This window comes from Penaeus chinensis, chromosome 24, assembly GCF_019202785.1.
Source record: "Penaeus chinensis breed Huanghai No. 1 chromosome 24, ASM1920278v2, whole genome shotgun sequence".
NCBI classification, from domain to species: Eukaryota; Metazoa; Arthropoda; class Malacostraca; order Decapoda; family Penaeidae; genus Penaeus; species Penaeus chinensis.
The window spans coordinates 21298136-21318135 of record NC_061842.1 but is presented as its reverse complement, the minus strand read 5'-3'; the positions used below and the strand labels follow the sequence as shown (position 1 = coordinate 21318135).

Genomic DNA, 20000 nt, shown 5'->3' with positions numbered 1-20000 from the left:
CTTTTGTCCTCTCTCACTGTTATCTCTGTTATTATTATTATTTTTATTTTACTTTTATCGCTCTCTCTGTTTTGCCCTTATCTCTCTTTTCTTTACCTTTATTATATTCTCGTTTTCCTCTTTTTCTGCTGATGTTATCCTCCTCGATTTCATTAATCTCTCGCGTATCCCGAATTAGAAGCCAGGAAGACAGGAAACGGGACACATGAAGTGGAAAATACGTGTCTCCGGCCGGGTCGTAGAATTAACGCGTCTCAACGTCTACAAAGTTCAAGCTGGAAAATCAACGTCTTTTAAAGTTTTGTCCTGTGACGTATCGGAAGAGTGCATTAAAAAAAAAAGGAAAGAATAAAGAAAGACAATAAATAGAAATAAAAGTGGAAATTAGTTTGACGTAAGAGTGAACACACACCCTAGGGGGAAATAAAATAGTTTTGTAAAGTAGGAAAAAAGTAAGGTGAAGTGGGTGGATCAGAATGGGGAAGGGGAAGTAGGGGAGGGGTGGGGGGGTGGAAGTAAATGTTTACGAAAGTGTTTGAAAGAAATGAATGGATGACTAAATAATGGGATGGATAGAATGATTATAAATGTCACAAGAGATATTTCAAAATGTGTTTGGGTTTCTCGACTGTTGCTTCAGCCGCAGTGTTGATGAATACGACACTTGCACTGCGTCTCGAACTTGCCAGTGTTGCAGATCTGGACAAAAATGAAATATATTGCAAGTGATAATAATAAGTGGGGTGTCAGGTGGGTATGTAGGGCGGCGAGGATAAGAGGGGGGGGGGGAGGGGGCATGAGGGAGGACATGCCAGAGTTTCCGTGTTTTGATTTTGAAATTAGAGAACTAGAATTGTCTTAAAAATAGGAAGACGGAGAGAATTTAGGTTTCTAGGGGGATGGGAAAGGGAGGAGGAGGAGGAGGAGGAGGAGGAGGAGGAGGAGGAGGAGGAGGAGGAGGAGGAGGAGGAGGAGGAGGAGAGGAGAGGAGGAGGGAAGGTAAGAGTAGGGAGTGGGAAGGAGACGAGGAAGAAGTAGTAGTAGAAGAAGAAAAAGAGGAAGAAGAGGAAGAAGAAGAAGAGGAAGAAGAGGAAGAGGAAGAGGAAGAGGAAGAGGAAGAGGAAGAAGAAGAAGAAGAAGAAGAAGAAGAAGAAGAAGAAGAAGAAGAAGAAGAAGAAGAAGAAGAAGAAGAAGAAGAAGAAGAAGAAGAAGAAGAAGAAGAAGAAGAAGAAGAAGAAGAATGGGGAGAAGGAGGAGGTATAGGAAAGATATTAAGAGGAAATAGGTGAGGAGGAAGAGGAATAAACTCGGTAAAGGAAGATAGTAAGGAGGAAGGGAAGAAGGAGATGGGAGGAGGAGGGAGGGAAGGAAAAAGAGGGGGGGGGGGAGGGAGGGAGAAGGGGGAAGTGGGGGGGAAATAGGGGGCTTTTTAGCATGTACTCTGGCATTCAGCAAGAGAAATCGTGATGTACTGGGTTATTTACAAGGCATGGAAAGCGGAAAAAATATGACATGTGGAAAAGCGAAATCCGACGGGGAACTGGGGGGGGGGGGGAAGGGGGGGGAACAAGCTGACGTCGTCGGTGGTTCTGATTGATGTTGTTATCGGTGTGCGATATTTTGTTTCTCTCTCTCTCTCTCTCTCTCTCTCTCTCTCTCTCTCTCTCTCTCTCTCTCTCTCTCTCTCTCTCTCTCTCTCTCTCTCTCTCTGTTTCTCTTACTCTCGTTATCGTTCTCTTTCTCACCCTCTCTTGCTCTCTCTCTCTCTCTCTCTCTCTCTCTCTCTCTCTCTCTCTCTCTCTCTCTCTCTCTCTCTCTCTCTCTCTCTCTCTCTCTCTCTCGTTCTCCTTTTCCCTCTCTCTCCCTCCGTCTCTTTCATGTTGATATCATCGTCTGAATACAATTGATGTCTTGTTTGACGCAACAATCTTACAGAAGTTATTATAAGAAATTATGACGTAGAAGTTGTAGCATAAAATCTTTTGGCATATAGGATGGCGGGGGAGGGGAGGGGGGAGAGGAGGAGGGGGAGGGAGAACATACTTTCACTCCCCCTCGCTGGCGCAGTCAAATGACTCATACATTTTTGTCTATATATGTCTCGATCTCGTTTTTTTTAGATATATTGCGGTCGTTGAAAATAATTGCACCTTTTTGACGTGCTTTCATACCTCGTTGTGGATTGGGTCGTTATATCAGGGTTTTGAGAGGGTTTACATACGCCCTCCCTCCCTTAGCGGACTCCACTGTGGTACCTGCAGTGAGAGGTTCAGAACTCGCACACGCACATACGCACACACATACATTGTGTACTTACTCCATGCTCACGTACATACACGTATGTACACCAAAAAGAGAAAAAAAATGCGTTCCGTCCGTGGCTGACGTGTAGAGGATCTGAATATTACCGTCGATAAACTTTCCCTTCGTCGGGAATCTAGGTAAGGGAAGTTGGGGGAAATGGATGCAAAAGAGGAAAAAAGAAAGTCGCTACACGGAGATGGGGAATGGTTCGGTTTGCAGCGAGGTTGATAGACATAGCGGTTGATGCCCTTGGTGCCCCCTGCCGCTGCACCCGAGATAATGCTGTACTACCACATGGCCTCAACCAGCTACAACTCCTCCGCCTGTTGTCCACTCAAAAAACTCGTCTAGAAAGTTATGTTGTAGATCAAAGGCTAGTGTTATATGCCATTTCACTTGAGTTAATAGCCGATTCGGCAAGGAAACTCTTCCTGTTTTGTTTTTTTGAGTGATATTCAAGTTAAGACGAGAAGTGCAGGTAGAGAGGGAGCCGCGCGTTCGGTTCTGAGGTCTCCCGCGCAGCCTCTGGGACGTCATGACGGGTTCGCGGGCCGGCCAGGCGTACGACGACGCCAGACTTTTTTCGGGGGTGGGGACGGGAGGGGAAAGGGAGGGGAGACATGCGTATGGTATACTCGACACCAGAATTAGGGCCGTTATACGAATGGGACGTATATCTTATTCGAATTGATCTATGGATTAAGGTTTTATAGGGTAGTCCTGCATATTCCGAAGAGTCTGCAGACCAAACGAAGGGTTGAATTCGCCTCAGAAGGGATGGGAGGAAGGCCGTACGACAACACCCCCGACGGTCACCCCAGGAGGCAACCGGCGACGAGTGTGTGAATTTCATCGTCGAGTTTCGAGCAGTGACTCAGTGCGCCGCCGTGGGTGCTGTGTGTAGTGATGCGTAGGGAGGGTCAGTGTTGGGTGATGTTCTCGAGCAAATCGCGGAATAAGCACACGAACTTAGGACCGATGGCGACGGTGTTAGAGAACGCGCGTGCCGTGTGATTGCGTGATGTGCGCTCACAGGAACCTCACCATGCAAGACAAGCGGAACAGGCAGGACAAGACGATGGACTTGGTGATCTGGAAGTTGGTGAGTTTCAGCACACACACGTTCTTCCTCCTCCCTCTCGGCCGCTTTAGGCAAGGCATGGCCGCGCGGGAGGAGGGCGGGGAGGCAACGGACGCTGGCTGTATGAAGGGATTTTTTTTTTTTTTTTAAGAGAACCGCTTTTAGTTAAGGTTCTGATGGAAGTTCTGCCTATTTTGCTTATTATATAAATGTCGGGATTAATTTGACGTAGGGGCGAGTGTTTATAGATATTTAAAACGTTTCAGTTATGTGTGTGATCGTATTTTTTTTTTTTTTTTTTTAAGGAGACGGGACGTTGTGTGATATTTCGTCTTTTAGATGTTTAAAAAAATCCTGTTGGTAACATTTTCGTTTTCGTGTCTGTTTTTACGTGATATTTTATTTGTTTTGTTCGTGAGTAGTATGTAGACTAATCCTGCTTAAAATATATGCGAGAAACATTAAAAATATCCTTTCTTTTAATATGCCAGACGAATAATGTTTAAGAAGCACGTTTAATAAAAATGAAAATAACTACACTCGTCTAACTCATAAAAAATATCGAGGGTCTGCCCTCAAAATAGTTTTATTAATTTATTTATCCATATATGCCGTAAAAAAATGTATGAATACAAGGTATATGTGTAATTTATACAACATATATATATATATATATATATATATAAATATATATATATATTTATATATATATGTCATATATATATAAATATATAAATATATATATGTATATATATACATATATATATTTATATATTTATATATATATATGTGTGTGTATATATATATACATATATATGTGTATATATATACATATATATATATGTATATATATACATATATATATATGTATATATATACATATATATATATATATATATATATATATATGTATGTATATATATACATATATATATATATATATATATGTATATATACATATATATATATATGTATATATATACATATATATATGTATATATATTCATATATATATTCATATATATATATTTATATATATATATATATATATATATATATATATATATATATATATATATATATATGACTTCTATATAGACGGTCAGCTTATCCTTTTAACGTTATTTTCGCGATACAGTCTATTTATTTAGTAATTTTTGCACATTTCATTGATCTGTCATACATATGCTATATCAAGGTTTCCCAGTAGCGACATGTTGACAACTGTGCAACATTTTCCCACCTGTTGTTTATTTCACAGATTGGTTTTTTAAAATGGGTTTATTATTATTATTATTATTATTATTATTATTATTATTGTTATTGTTGTTATCATTATTATTATTATTATTATTATTATTATTATTATTATTATTATTATTATATTTTTTTTATTCAGTGACCAATTTTGAATGTTACTTCATTAAAGACAAAGTTAAGGAAAAGAAATAGCCCGATGAGGAAAAACAAACAGCAGGGGGTCGAGACAAGTCGAAACCTTATTATGCAGATGAGATCCAATTTCGAAGGAGAGAGAGAGAGAGAGAGAGAGAGAGAGAGAGAGAGAGAGAGAGAGAGAGAGAGAGAGAGAGAGAGAGAGAGAGAGAGAGAGAGAGAGAGAGAGAGAGAGAGTAAAGAAGAAGAGGAAAGAGAAGGGCCAGGCAGAGAGAGAGAAAAAAAGAGAAGAAAAGAAGAAAAAAAGAAAAAACCCAGGAAGATGTGTCACGACTCGTGTGACTCAAAGACTGGACGCAGAAATATGCAGATGAAGAAAGAATGACTCACGCTAACGGTGTTCAGAGTGGCGGCGTTGAACAGCATGCGGGCGGGGAAGAACAAGGGCGGGGGGGGGGGGGGGGGAAGGGGGTTTGATCACTCACCTCAGATACAAGGGGACACGATTTTAGGCTTTCACGACACGAACATAATAGGCTAGTGTGTTTTACTTTCGTCTGTGAGTGCTTTTCATTGTGATTGCAATATTGTAATGATGGTAATGGTGGTGATAATGGTAATGGTATTATTTATGATGATAGTGGCGGTGGGGATAATGGTTGTAAGAATAATGCTAATGATAATGATGATAATGATATTAGCAGCAATGGTAGTAATGATGATGAGGAAGATATTAATGATAATAATAGTGAATGATGATAGTGCTGATGGTAGTGATAATAAAGATTTATGTTTATGCCGCAATGCTGACGGTAAAATGTACGTCCCTTTGATTTAGACTCTTTCTTGCACTGCTAATTTGAGAGAGGGTACAGTGCATGGCAATTGTCTGACGATACAGAGTGCATGGCAATTGTCTGACGGTACAGAGTGCATGGCAACTGTCTCATGCACGGCGTCTTGGATACTGTAAGACGGTAAGACGCCCTGCATGATTATTTTCTCACGGGTCTTACCTGTGCGGTCTCGTCATTACCTGCGTGTCTGGTTCTTCAGTTCTTATATTCCTTCTGCCTTTTGCGTGCGTCTGTGTGTTCGTTTTTCTGTCACTCCGCGTCTGTTTCATTGGCTTACTTTGTGGGTTTTTTTATGTCTTGGTCTTTTTCTCTTTCTTTCATCCTCTCTCGCCTTCTCTGTTTATGCTTGCCTTTCCCCGCTGTTCCCGTATTGATTCAGTCTTTCTTTTGCACCTCTCCTTTCTTTCTCTCACTTCCATATTCGTCATCTCCTTCCATTCTATCGTCCCTCTCCTACCCACCTCCAACCCAACCTTTCGCCTCTATCTCCACCACCCCCTCCACTCCCCACCACCCCCTCCACCCCCTCTATCCCCTCCTGCAGGCACACCTTAAAGTGAAGCTCCGCCGCCACCCATGCTGTCGATTATCGTGCCTCTGGCAGCGGCGTCGAAACGGTTGCTGATGGAGGATGTGACGAAATTTTTCGCATTGATGTCGTACTTTTTTTTCGAAATATTATTTATTGATTGATTTACCAAGTTTTGGAAATGGTGTTATTTGATTTGTTTGATTTTGTTATTGTTGATTTTTTTTAATGGGAGTTTCGTGAAAGACTTTCAATCAAGGAAGTCGAAAGTTTGGTACGAAGTTTGCATGTTCGTTCCGTGTGTCCTTTGCGACTGTGATGGGCTGTTTACGCCTCAGTGTAAACAACGGAACGCAAGTTTGTTTAGAATGTGACACTGATTTCGAATCATGTTCATTTTTCTATTCTTTTTCTTAATCCTCCTTCTTTTACTCTTATTCTTCCTCATTTTTCTTTATTTGTTTATATAAAAAAAATATATAATATATACACATGACTTTCCTTGGACACGCGGTGCCATTTCTTGAAGAAAGAAGAAAAATAATCTTAAGCTTTCACTTTTCTTACTCATGCACGCGTACTTTCTTTCTAAATAGCTCTGCCTTTTTTTCTCCGGCTTTTTTTATATCCAAAATCGTGACGCTTTCTACAATCAGTTGCTAGAGCGTTTCGTGCGAGAGGAGCGGCATAAGCGGCAGCAGCAGAAGTAGGGTTAGGAGCAGCAGTAGCAGTAGCAGTAGCTGGCGGAGTGGCATTGTATTTTCGTCATGAGTGCCTTGCAATTAGGGTTTTTTGGCATTGTTTACGGCAATAGAGTAGTGGGCAAGAGGAGCTTTTGGCACTGTGCCACGAGGTTCCCTTCCGAGGGAGGTAGGGATAGAGCGAGAGAGAGAGAGAGAGAGAGAGAGAGAGAGAGAGAGAGAGAGAGAGAGAGAGAGAGAGAGAGAGAGAGAGAGAGAGAGAGAGAGAGAGAGAGGAGCAACTTATACACATACCCTCTCTCTCACTCCCTCTCCCTCTCCCTCTCCCTCTCCCTCTCCCTCTCCCTCTCCCTCTCCCTCTCCCTCTCCCTCTCCCTCTCCCTCTCCCTCATCCTCCGCCTCTCCCCAACACTTACAAGTTACGGAAGTTTGTTGCCCAAGGCTTTCGAGCGTTGGGCTGTTTGCGAAGCAGGTAACAGCAGGAGGAGGAAGTCCCTGCTTGCTGCTTGGCTCTCCGGACGTCGCGCTCCACCTGCTGCGTCCGGCCTGCTCGTGGTCTGTTTTCTCTTCGCTTGTCTGGCTTCTTTCTTTCGATTTTCCTTTGTGCGTTGTTCTTATTCTTATTCGTGGTTTTTTTATTGTTGTTTGCATTGTTCTTCGTTTTGGTTTTCTCTTTCTGGCCTGTCTTTCTTATTTTCTTCTTCTGCTTCTTCTTCTTCTTCTTCTTCTTCTTCTTCTTCTTCTTCTCCGTCATTCCTCCTTCCTCCTTCCTTTCTCCTCCTTCCTCCTTCCTTTCTCCTCCTCCTCCTCCTCCTCCTCCTCCTCCTCCTCCTCCTCCTCTCTCCCTTCTTCTCACTCACTCAGTCTCTCAGCCTATCAGCCTCACTTCTCACCAGACCTAACTTCCCTATCATCCCAGCCATTGCATGTTTGTCTCTCTCTCTCTCTCTCTCTCTCTCTCTCTCTCTCTCTCTCTCTCTCTCTCTCTCTCTCTCTCTCTCTCTCTCTCTCTCTCTCTCTCTCTCTCTCTCTCTCTCTCTCTCTCTCTCTCTCTCTCTCTCTCTCTCTCTCTCTCTCTCTCTCTCTCTCTCTCTCTCTCTCTCTCTCTCTCCCTCTCTCTCTCTCTCTCTCTCTCTCTCTCTCTCTCTCTCTCTCTCTCTCTCTCTCTCTCTCTCTCTCTCTCTCTCTCTCTCTCTCTCTCTCTCTCTCTCTCTCTTCCCTCTCTCTCTCTCTCTCTCTCTCTCCCTCTCTCTCTCTCTCTCCTTGCTTTCGTTGTTTCCTTTTTCTCCCTTGTCTCTCATCTCTCCCTTTCATCTTCGCCTCTTGTCTCTGCGTGTCTTCTTCGTTTTGGTTCTCCCCCTTTCATCTTTGTTCTCTTTCTCTTCTACGTCAGTTTTCTCGCCCTCTTTCTCGGCCAGCCTCGCTCCCACAGCTTCCAGTCTTCCCTCCCTCCCTCCCTCCCTCCCGCCTACCCTGCCCACCTGCCCGCTTTACACGTGTCATGTGATACCCACCTGCCCTTTTTTCATACCCCGTTTCTCTCTTCTTGTTTTTTCGCCGATCTCTCTACTCCCTCTTTCTTCTTCCTGATTTTTTCCTCTCTCTTTTGTTTTTTTCCTTTGTCTCTGTCTCTTTATTTGTCTGTCTCTGTCTTTCTTCTCTTCTTCTCTTCTCTTCTCTTCTCATCTCGTCTCTTCTCGTCTCGTTCGCTCCCCCTCCTCCCTCTCCTCACCCCCATCATCTCCCTCCCCTCACCCCCTCTTCCCCTCTACCCTCGTCATATCGACCAGTAGCCTCTCATTATTCCCACCTGCTCTGACCCCCCCCCACCCCCCACCCTCCACCACTACACAGCAGTGTCGTTATAGCATCAATGGTTGCACTCTCCCTCCGCCTCCCCCTGCCTCCCACGTGGCCGCCTTCCTCGTGCTCTTCCCTTCCTACCCTCTCCCTCTTCTTCTCCTTTTACTCCTTCTCTTTATCCCATTTTCGTCCCTCCTTCCCTCCCACTTTTGCAAGCCGTCTCCATCCTCCCTACCCTCTCTCTCTCTCTCTCTCTCTCTCTCTCTCTCTCTCTCTCTCTCTCTCTCTCTCTCTCTCTCTCTCTCTCTCTCTCTCTCTCTCTCTCTCTCTCTCTCTCTCCTTCCTCTTTTCCCTCCCTCCCTTTCCTGTTCTTGAGTAAGTGGGAGATCCCTTCAGTATTTACACAGCAGCGAGGAACTACGAAACTTTAAGGGTCTAGGGATTTGCTTGTTCGCCGAGAAAAAGGAAGCGGAGGATGAAGGGAGGAGGAGATGAAGAGTAGTAAAGAGAAGAGGAGGAGGAGGAGGAGGAGGAGGAGGAGGAGGAGGAGGAGGAGGAGGAGGAGGAGGAGGAGGAGGAGGAGGAGGAGGAGGAGGAGGAGGAGGAGTAGAAGTAGTAGTAGTTTGAGTAAGACTGAGATTATGGGGAGGAAAGAGGAGCAGTGATGTAATAGAGAAGAACTATTGGGTGCATTGCCTGTGGGGCGTGGGACTGGGGGGGGGGGTAAGGTGTGGGCATACAGAGTGGCACTTATTCATCAGGAGTGCCACGGCGACAACACCTCTGTGCTCTCTGTCGTAACTGGCTGTTGAGTATTTTATCATTTCATTCATTTTTATTTTCATTTCGTCTCTCTCATGTTTAGTTTCCGAGGTACTGCGTTTGCTCAGCGGGAGATTCATATGTGCAATTGCAAGCGATTGGGGATGCGCACCGGGCGAGGGGGTCGGTGCACAGGTGTGTTTTTGAACGTGAGGGTGTGACTGGAATGCCGGGGAGCCAAAGGGGACAGGATGTGAATATTGGCACAGTCCCCCCCTCCCCCTCTACCCCTCCCCCTTCCCCTCACCCTCGCAATCGCTACTGTAGTTCGCTGTAGTTTACTTTTGACGTAACCTCGATAGAGTGGGTGGAGTCATCATGAGTCGTTTTGGTGTTTGGGAGGGAGAGAGGGAGGAGGAGGAAGAGGGACAGAGAGGGAGGGAAGAAGAAGGGGGAAGGAAGGAGGGAGAGAGAGAGAGAGAGAGAGAGAGAGAGAGAGAGAGAGAGAGAGAGAGAGAGAGAGAGAGAGAGAGAGAGAGAGAGAGAGAGAGAAGGAGGAGAGAAAAGGAGGAGAGAAAAGGAGGAGAGACAGACTGGCAGACAGAAGAGAAAAAGGGAGAAGGCGAAGGTAGTGGGCTCATGGCACGAGGCTACGGCTACAGCAACATACTTTCGTAGCTTTATGTGTCTGGAGTGCGACCAAATAACGTCAGCAGGTCGGACTACAAATCCTGTTGACGTTGGAGGAATGTGTAGGCCTAAGACAGCGACGCCCTTCAAGAACTGTCTTTGGCCTTCTCTTTTTCTCATCCTCTTTTTTCATTTTTTTTTCTTTCTCTTTTTTTTCCGTCATTGGCACTTTCTCCCTTCTCGTCTCCGCTCTATCTTTCTTATTCTGTCTCTGTTTCTGACTCTCTGATACCCTCTTTCTCCCTTTCTGCGTCTCTTTTTCTTTCTCCCCCTCTCCCATCCTTCCTCTCACACTCCCCACCCCTCCTTCTCCTACCTCCCTCTGTCCACTTCACCCCACCCCTTCCCGTCCCACCCCTCCCTCTCCTATCACCCCCTCCCCACCCACCCTGTCCTACCTCCCCCTCCCCAGCCTCTCCTATCACCCCCTCCCCATCCACCCTCTCCTACCTCCCCCTTCCCACCCACCCTCTCCTATCACCCCCTCCCCTCCCACCCTCTCCTACTCCCCCTTCCCACCACCCTCTCCTATCACCCCCTCCCCTCCCACCCTCTCTTACCTCCCCCTTCCTCCCCCTTCCTCCCCTCCCAACCCCGTAGCAGGGACGGCAAGTACGCACTTCATAGAGAGAGAGACTCAAGGACGAACATGTGTCGAGTGTATATTGTATCCCTTGACGTCGACTCGAGGGCGGCCCCACGTCGGGCGATCGTCGGATTACGGGCGTGACTTCATTCAGGCGAGGATGTCTCTGGGATGTCCGTTCGGTGGATTTATGAGAAGCTATTTTTTTCGGGGAAGGGAAGGCCAGGGAGGGAAGTCTGTTAGAAAGAGAGAGAGAGAGAGAGAGAGAGAGAGAGAGAGAGAGAGAGAGAGAGAGAGAGAGAGAGAGAGAGAGAGAGAGACAGAGAGAGAGACAGAGAGAGAGAGAGAGAGAGAGAGAGACAGAGAGAGAGAGACAGCGAGAGACAGAGAGAGAGAGAGAATGAGAGAGAGAGAGAGAGAGAGAGAATGAGAGAGAGAGAGAATGAGAGAGAGAGAGAGAGAGAGAGAGAGAGAGAGATGAGAGAGAGAGAGAGAGAGAGAGAGAGAGAGAGAGAGAGAGAGAGAGAGAGAGAGAGAGAGAGGGGGGGGGGAGACAAAGAGAGAGGGAGAAAAAAAAGATAATTGCTTTGATGATAACTAAATGATCCCGTCAGCGCTGATGATGATGATAATAGCCCCAGAATATGCTATTCCGCAGCGGAGCACCGGAGCAGCTAGCTCAAGGGGGAACCAGTAGAGAGGGGCGAGGAGGGGGGGGGGAGGGGGGGGAGGGAGAGGGGACAGGGAAAAGGGAGGGAGGAGGAGGGGGGGGTTGAGGGGAAGTAGCCAGGGTCATAGTCAAGGTAGAACAAGCATGCCAAACGCCACGCCTCTCCACGCCTCCCCACACACGGCCAAAAGGTGGGGGGGGGGAGGGGGAGGAAGGGAGGGAGGGGGGGAGAAAAGGAGAAAAGTTTGTAGCTTGTTTTTTTTGTTTTTTTTATATCTATCTGTTTTTTGTACATTTATATATTTACACATCCATGACAGCTGAGTTGTTTTTCCAAAGGTAATGGGGCTACGGCTGTTAAAACTACTTTCATTAAAAAAAAAACTACTCCTATTTTAGTTCCAAGCGAGAGAGAGAAAAGAAAGAAAGAAAGAATTAACATGAACATCGAGGTATTAAAAATGGGCAGATAGCCTTAGGATTTTGATAGCGAGACTAGGAGAGAACGTCAGCCGGCCAGGTGCTCAGGAGCCCAATCAACAGGTGAGCAGGTGAGCGACCGTCTCCTGGCGTGCGTGCCTGCGTGCGTATAACTACTGCCACTGCTAGAGGTCGCTGTTGCAGGTCATGCAATGTTGTGTCTTCGTGTGTCTTTTTTTTCTATTTTTGTCTTTTTTGTTGTTGTTGGGGGTGGGGGGTAAAGTGTGATTTTTTTTTTTTTTTGTCTTTTTTTTTCTCTTTTTTTTTTGGAATGGGAAGAATAGATTATTTTGTTGTGAGATTGGTATCGGTTGGGCCGATTTTCGGGATTGCTTCGTCATCGTCCCTTCGCGAATCTTTTTTCTTTTGTACCTCTTTATCTTCTATTTTGCCCCCCCCCCCCTCCTCCCCGTGTTTATAGTATTTGTTTGCTTTGTGTTTCTAGTCTCTTCTCTCTTCTCCCAGAGACCCACCTCCTCCTCCTCCTCCTCCTCCTCCTCCTCCTCCTCCTCCTCCTCCTCCTCCTCCTCCCCCTCCTTTTCTTCCTTCTTCCTTCCTCCTTCCTTTCTCCCTCTCTCGTCTCTCGCAATGAACAAACAGAACGAGAAAACGAAAGAACGTTGCCCAAATTTCTCTGTGTCGAAACTGCCTGGCGTTCCATCCTTCCTTCCTTCCTTCCTTCCATCCTTCCTTCCATCCTTCCTTCCTTCCTTCCTTCCTTCCTTCCTTCCTTCCTTCCTTCCTTCGTATGCTCGTCCGTACTCGGCGGGGATAGAGAGAGAGAGAAGAGGAGGAAGAGGTCGATGCCCAAATTCCTGCCCGCGTTCTCGAACACTCTCGATTGGCGAATGCGAGCTGCTTCTCTCTCTCTCTCTCTCTCTCTCTCTCTCTCTCTCTCTCTCTCTCTCTCTCTCTCTCTCTCTCTCTCTCTCTCTCTCTCTCTCTCTCTCTCTTGTCTGTCTGTCTGTCTGTCTGTCTGTCTGTCTGTCTTTCGCTCTCTCTTTTTTATATTTTATCTCTCTTCCCCTTCCTCCTTTTCTTTCCTTTTTGGCAGTTCGTCCGTCTGCCAAAGAGAGAGAGAGAGAGAGAGAGAGAGAGAGAGAGAGAGAGAGAGAGAGAGAGAGAGAGAGAGAGAGAGAGAGAGAGAGAGAGAGAGAGAGAGAGAGAGTAAGGGGAGGGGGGGAGCTTTAAAAGGCGGCTTCGAGAAAACAGATGCCAGTATTACTCCGCGTTGTGCTTCATGTAAGTGTGTGTGCGTTTTCGTGTGCGTGCTGATCTATCGTGTGCACATAGTAGGGTTCTTGCGGGATGTAGACACGTGGACTCCTGAACGTTTTAGATGAAGAAATATGACATGTGAACGCTTGCGAAAAAAAAAAAAAATGTATGTATATAAATGAAAATATAAAAAGTGAAAAAAAAAAAAAATAGCAAAGAAAAGAAAGAAAGAAAAAAAAAAAAACACACGTAAACACCAGGAAGTCTTACGTCCATTTCTCCTTTTTAATTAATTGTGAAACCGCGCCTGATCCCGTATGCGTAGGAAGGCCGCGGGGGGGAGGGAGGGGGGAGGGGGGAGGGGGAGGGTGTCAAGGGGGAGGGGGGGGGGGAGCTGTGTGGCGTGACCAGCGAGGACACTTTGCGATCCGTGAACCGCCAGGGAACCGGTCGATGACATACAGACCTTGGGAGAACCGGGGGAGGGGTTGTTAGGGGGGAAGGGGGGAGGGGGATGGGGGTGTGTGTGTGTTCACCTCCCGAAGTCCTTTTCCTCCTTCTTGTTTCCCTCTCTGTATTTTTTTTTTTTTTTGTTCTTTGCTTTTCTTCTCTTTTCTCTTCTCTTTTTTTTTCTTCTTTCATTTATTATTATTATTATTATTATTATTATTATTGTTATTATTATTATTATTATTATTTTGGTTATTATTCACCTTTTCCTCCTTTTCCTCCCCTTCCTCCTCCTCCTCCTCCTCCTCCCTCCTCCTCCTCCTGTCTTTCTTCCCTACAATTATGGCGATCAAATAAGGAGTCCACTGGAGTAATTATTGTGTCTTTGACGCTCTTTTGATATTCTCTCTCTCTCTCTCTCTCTCTCTCTCTCTCTCTCTCTCTCTCTCTCTCTCTCTCTCTCTCTCTCTCTCTCTCTCTCTCTCGCTCTCTCTCTCTCGCTCTCTCTCTCTCTCTCTCTCTCTCTCTCTCTCTCTCTCTCTCTCTCTCTCTCTCTCTCTCTCTCTCTCTCTCTCTCTCTTTATTAGTAAATGAATAAATAAATGAGAATTGTCATATAAATATAAAAATATATTTTTTCTTTCTTTCTTTCTGTTTCTTTTTCTCTTTTCTCTCTTCTCTTTTCTCCTTCCTTGTTATTTTCCATTCCTCTTTTCTCCTTCCTTGTTATTTTCCATTCCTCTCTTTCCCCCCCATTCTTCTCCCGAGTTGCTTTCCACGCTGCTTCTCCTCCTTCACTAACTCATTCATTCTGTCCGTCTTCCTTTGATTCTTTCTCGAGTTAAAAGACTTTGTAGGTTAACGAGGTCGATGACGCTTGTTGGCTGTGGCGCCGTTCGTGGAGTCTTCCGTATGCGCACTCCGGAGTTCGAGTGTGGAGTGGCAGTTCTTGCAGTTTTCGGTTTTCTTTTTGTTTTTTCTTTCTTTCTTTTTTTCGTTTTTTTTTCGATTTTTTTTTCGCTATTTTTTGGGGGGCGGAGGAGGTTGAGGAGGAGGGTGGGTGTGGGGGTGGGGGTTGGGGTGTTATTGTTAATTTTATTCTTATTCTTATTCTTATTATTGTTATCGTTATCATCACCGTTTTTTCTTTATTTTTATTAGTGTTTTTTTTATTCTCATGTACGGTTTGTTATACTTTTCGCTCTCTCGATTTTGAGACGTTCTTTTTCTCAGTGATTTTTTAAGGTTTAATTGATGCTGATGATAATAGCGATATTCCTACTGATCACTAGTAATGTAATTATGATAATGATGGTGATAATAGCAAAGGTAATGATAATGACTAACATTGCAAGAAATTATTTTTTTGATAGATTTTTAATTTACTCGAAACATTCTGGTAAGTATCGTACCATAGATATTTACCAGGAGAAAAATATAAGGAAGAGTAAAGGACAAAATAAAATAAAAAGAGAGAGGAAGGGAGAAAGTAAATAGAGAAAAAAGTGACAGAGAGAGAGAGAGAGAGTCAGAGAGTCACGCCCCACCACGAGAGTGCCAAGGAACACAACCCAGTGCCCAGATTATTCAAGGTGAAGAATAAGTTAAACTACGGGAATCTTGGCACTGTGCCCCTTGGGTCCTGATACCCTCCTCTTCCCCCACCCCCTACCCCCTCTCCTCCCCTTCGGCGTCTTGGAACCCAAGTTGACAGGTGTAATTCCTTGAGTATGTGTAAGAGAGAGAGAGAGAGAGAGGAGAGAGAGAGAGAGAGAGAAGAGAGAGAGAGAGAGAGAGAGAGAGAGAGAGAGAGAGAGAGAGAGAGAGAGAGAGAGAGAGAGAGAGAGAGAGAGAGAGAGAATGAGAGACAGATAATGAGAGAGAGAGAGAGAGAGAGTGTATTGACATCGAGGCAACTGTATTTTGCATGTGATCATACCATTCTTTCGGCGTATAAACAAGATGAGAAGGACATTAAGAAGGAAGGGTGGATGGGGTGTGGAGGGGGGGATGAAGGCATAGGGAGGGTGAAAGGGAGAGGGGAGAGAGGGAGGGGGAATAGTGTCGAAGAGGGGGAATGAAGGGAGAGGGAGGGTGAAAGGGAGAGGGGGAGAGAGGGAGGAGAGAGAGGGAGGGGGGAATAGTGTCGAGGAGGGGGGATGAAGGGAGAGGGGGGAGAGGGGCGTGCGCAATGGGGATGTTGTGGACGTTGCATTATTGACGATGCACTAGACGACGCCCATTTTCGTACTCCCTCTCTTCCTCTGCTTTTCCTTTTTCTTCTCTCTCCTCCTCCTCCTCCTCCTCCTCTTTTTTCTCTGTCTTCCTCCTCCATTTCCTTTTAATTGTCTGTTATTTCTTACTCTTACTCTTACTCTTATTTTCCTCCTTCCCTTTCCTCCTCTTTCCTCCTTCCTTGTCCCCTCTCCCCTTTTCTGTCTTCCCCATCTCCTACTTCCCCATTTCCGTCTTCCCCATCTCCTTCCCCATCTCCGTCTTCCCCATCCTCTCCTCTCTTGTCTCCTTTTCCTTCCCTTTTACGTCATCAGAGGGAATCGCCGCCTTGTCGATTGTCTCCAGGAAATTGCCTTGTTTTTCCCTGTCGTTTAGAGTTTTGATGGTGAGGGATAGAGAATAAAAAAGAAAAAGAAGAAAAAAGAAAAAGAAAAAGGAAATAAAGTAGTGTGTCCTAATATAATTTTAAAGTTGATAAATGAGAGGGGGAGAGAGAGAGAAGAAAAAAAAAACATTGATTTATTTCGCGAGACAGGCAGAATAAACAGATAGATAGTTAGATAGATAGATAGATAGATAGATAGATAGATAGATAGATAGATAGATAGATAGAGAGTTAAGGTATCTTGGCAGCGTTTAGTAAGAGGCGAGGAATGTTTCAGTCTCGCCCAAGGTGGAAAAAAGGACATGAGTGTGAAGTGATTTAAGCGTAAGTGATGTTTGTAGTGATGATGGTTAAGTGACAGTAATGATAATGAGGATAATTATTAGCGGTGATGATGAGAATGATAATATAGGATTGATGGTGATGGTGGTAATGATGATGATGATGATGATGATGATGATGATGATGATGATGATGATGATGATGATGATGATGATGATGATGATGATGATGATGATGATGATGATGATGATGATGATGATGATGATGATGATGATGATGATGAGGAGGAGGAGGAGGAGGATAAAAACGATAATGATAATTATGAATGATAAGATATGTAATGATAGATAGATAGAGCAACGAAACGAAATCAAGGGAAAAAAAGGCGACCGAGAACCGAGGAATTCACCGCCGCCCCAAGGAAGACAGACAGACTTCCACGAGGCTTAAGGGTGACCCCCGGCGCGCGTTTTTCGTCCCCTTCACGCCCCATGCTTCACCCTCAGCGCCTCCGTCACCCTGGATGTGCTTGTGTCCTTGCCAAACGGGCCCGCGAGCTTTGCCCTTCGCTTTGTCCTTATTGGGGAAGAAAAGGTAATTTGGCACTCGGTGGTTGGCACCCCCTGTAGGGAGAAGGGGGGAAGGGGGATTGGGTGGGTGGGGGAGGGAGGATGGTAAGGAGGGAGGAGGAGGAGTGTGGAATAGGTGGGAGGAGGAGGAGGAGGAGGAGGAGGAGGAGGAGGAGGAGGAGGAGGAGGAGGAGGAGGAGGAGGAGGAGGAGGAGGAGGAGGAGGAGGAGGAGGAGGAGGAGACGCGTGGAAACTGACACATTTCTCAGTTATATACACAGCTGTGCCCCGGCGTCATTGGAGGGTGAAACAATGTGATAAACTTCCTTTCAGAGTACGCGTGACCTGCATTTCTCTCTTGTGAAGCTTGCGACGAAAATATACCTCTAATTCTGAGTCTGAATCACCATTATTTATTATTATTATTGCTGCTGTAGCCTTTTTTTTTTTTTTTTTTTTTTTTTTTGGTGTGTGTTTATTATTATTCTCATATGCATTATTATATGCAAATGTTTGTCTGCGTCAGTGGTAGGAGTTGTCTCATAGTCGTTTGATGCTGTTAATAGAAAGTTGGTGGTAATGGCACTATGATTAAGGCATCAGGTGTACGCTGTAGCCCTTTAACGAGCAAAACGGCGTGGCAAGTGAATAATGGTGTCATGGTGAATAGAGGTTGAGGGAGAGGGAGAGGGAGAGGGAGAGGGGGAGGGAGATGTATGTACATTCTATTCGGTCTATCTTCTCTTGTCTGTCTGTCTGTCTGTCTCTCTCTCTGTCTCTCCCTCCCTCCCTCCCTCTCCCTCCCTCCCTCCCTCCCTCCCTCCCTCCCTCCCTCCCTCCCTCCCTCCCTCCCTCCCTCCCTCCCTCCCTCCCCCTTCCTCGATCTCCATCACGGGGAGGAACAAGGCCCTCCAAAACTTGCTCGGCGAGAGATTCTCATGCCGCCCCCATTGGTGAGTAGGGTGGGTCGGCGAGTGGGCTAGGTGGGGTAGGGGGGAGGCAAGTGGGCTAGGTGGGGGCGGAGGGGGAGGGGGGGAGGGGCTACTATACAGCTCAGAGTGGGTGTGGCCGACCTTGAAGCCCCCTGGTTTACACACTATGGCTCCATGATCGCGGCTCTGTTTGACTAGGCTTGGGCAACGGAGGGTGTTTGGTAATGTAATGGGGGGGGGGGGGGGTCGCGGGGATGTAGGCCTATGAAAGCTGATCGATTACATGCTTTTATTTTTTTTTGTGTGTGTGTGTGAATTTTGTAGTCGTTGTTGTTGTAATTTATTCTGTGGTCGTCCCAATGCGTGTGAACGTAGGTAGGGGTGGGGCGGGGTGGGTAATTTTGTTGCGTAGTGCATATGATTATATTGCATATGCTGGGAGTGGGGTGAGGGTAGGGGGTAGAGAAGGAGGAGGGGGGAGGGGGGAGGGGGGAGGGAAGTAGGTAGGTTGATGGAGGGTGGAATAATGTTGCAAGTCCCCCCGAAGCATTGCATGTTGCAGGCATAGGCTGTATGAAAGGTTCGGCGAGCAAATGACGTTGGACGAAATAATTTGGAAACTGTGATTCACGCACGCTATTATAGCCCTCGTTGACAGCATATTGCAGGCAGCGAGTGGACGCCAGCATGACCTGTGCAGAGAGACAGGTTTATTCATTTTCATTTTCTTTTTTCTGGGGTTTGGTTGCTGATTTATAACTTTCTTTCTTTTTTATTCTTTTTATACAGTCGTAATTGTGGTTTAATTACTGTAACTATTATTATACTTTTATTCATAATGTAAGCGTTTGGTTATTATTTTGCCATCATCATTTTCTTCTTTACGCAATTTTCTTTGCTGCAGTTTTCCTTCGGAGATTACACCTTTAACAAGAACAATGCCTGGATATGCACACCCAGATTATGTAACTGTACTAGACATGCACGCACATCTTTAACTCTCTCAGGAGTTCTGCCTACCTTATATCTCATATATATGTGTATATATATATATATACACACACATAAATATTTTTTTTCTCTCTCTTCTTCTTTGTTTCTTTCCTGGTTCCTTATTCCTCTTCCCGTTTTTTATTTTTTTTTTTATTTTTTTTGTCTATTCCATTTCTTTCATTCCTTCTTTCGCCTTTCCTCTACTTGTTTCGTATCTCCTTCTTTCTCTTTTCCTCCTCCTCCCCTCTTCGCCTCATCTTCCTCCCCTCGTCGTCCTCCGCTCTCCCCCTCTTTTCCTAACAGCTCAGCCCTCCTCTCATCTCATCTCCCCCCTCCCCCCCATAACGCCCTCTCCCCCCTCCCCCATACCGCCCTCTCCCCCCTCTCTTTCCCTCCTGCTCCTGCTGCGCCCAAGGGATGTAACTCGTGTGCTTGCGTGCTTTGGATGCACCTGGCATGCAAGGTGGCTGAATCGCGAACATGAACACACAGACTGTCATACACATACGCACATGCACACGTATACGCACACGCACACTCACACGCACACTCACACGCACACGCACACGCACACGCACACGCACACGCACACGCACACGCACACGCACAAGCACACGCACACCGTATACATGACGTAAGGACACTCGCTCAAATACACGTCAGTACGATTTTTGTGTCGCCCTCAACCCTACATCAAGTTTCTTGTCAGATTTATACAGATTTATTTCATAGTTGCTTTCATGTGCAACAGTTTCCCCTTCAGAGTGACTCGAGCACCTGGACGTACTCACTCCCCCTTTCCCTCTCCCCTCTTCTTCTCCTTCTCCTTCTTCTTCTTCTTCTATCTCCTGATTATCCTCATTTTTTTTCTAGTCCCTTTATTATTCCTCTTGTCTCCCCTAGGCTCTTATCTTCCTCCTCCTCCTATTTCTTGTCTTTCATACTTCATTCTTCACTTTCCCCTCACTCTCTCTCTCCCTCTCTCCCCTCCCCCTCCCTCCCTCCCCTCTCCTTCCCTTCCGCTCCCTTTCCCACTCTCCCAACTCCTCTCATCTGTGTTCTTTCTTTTCATCCTTCA

At 45.7% G+C, this 20000-nt stretch overlaps 2 protein-coding genes across 13 annotated transcripts in view; one reads left to right on the top strand and one right to left on the bottom strand.

Moving 5' to 3' along the window:
- LOC125038086 (transmembrane protein 47-like) overlaps positions 1–20000 on the bottom strand; it is a 415038-nt gene that overhangs the window by 204285 nt on the left and 190753 nt on the right. The gene's annotated exons all lie outside the window — the stretch shown is intronic.
- Positions 3158–20000, top strand: part of LOC125038082 (microtubule-associated serine/threonine-protein kinase 3-like) — a 66582-nt gene continuing 49739 nt past the window's right edge. For 5 of the 11 annotated variants that reach the window (XM_047631332.1, XM_047631331.1, XM_047631329.1 and 2 more), the window contains exon 1: positions 3258–3406. Coding sequence is in view for 1 of the 11 variants with exons in the window: in XM_047631326.1 (XP_047487282.1) it covers positions 3326–3406 (81 nt within the window). In the remaining 10 variants the exon portion in view is untranslated. Of the gene's footprint in view, positions 3407–20000 lie in introns of all 11 variants that reach the window. The other 6 variants (XM_047631325.1, XM_047631323.1, XM_047631326.1 and 3 more) reach the window with 5 other exon arrangements.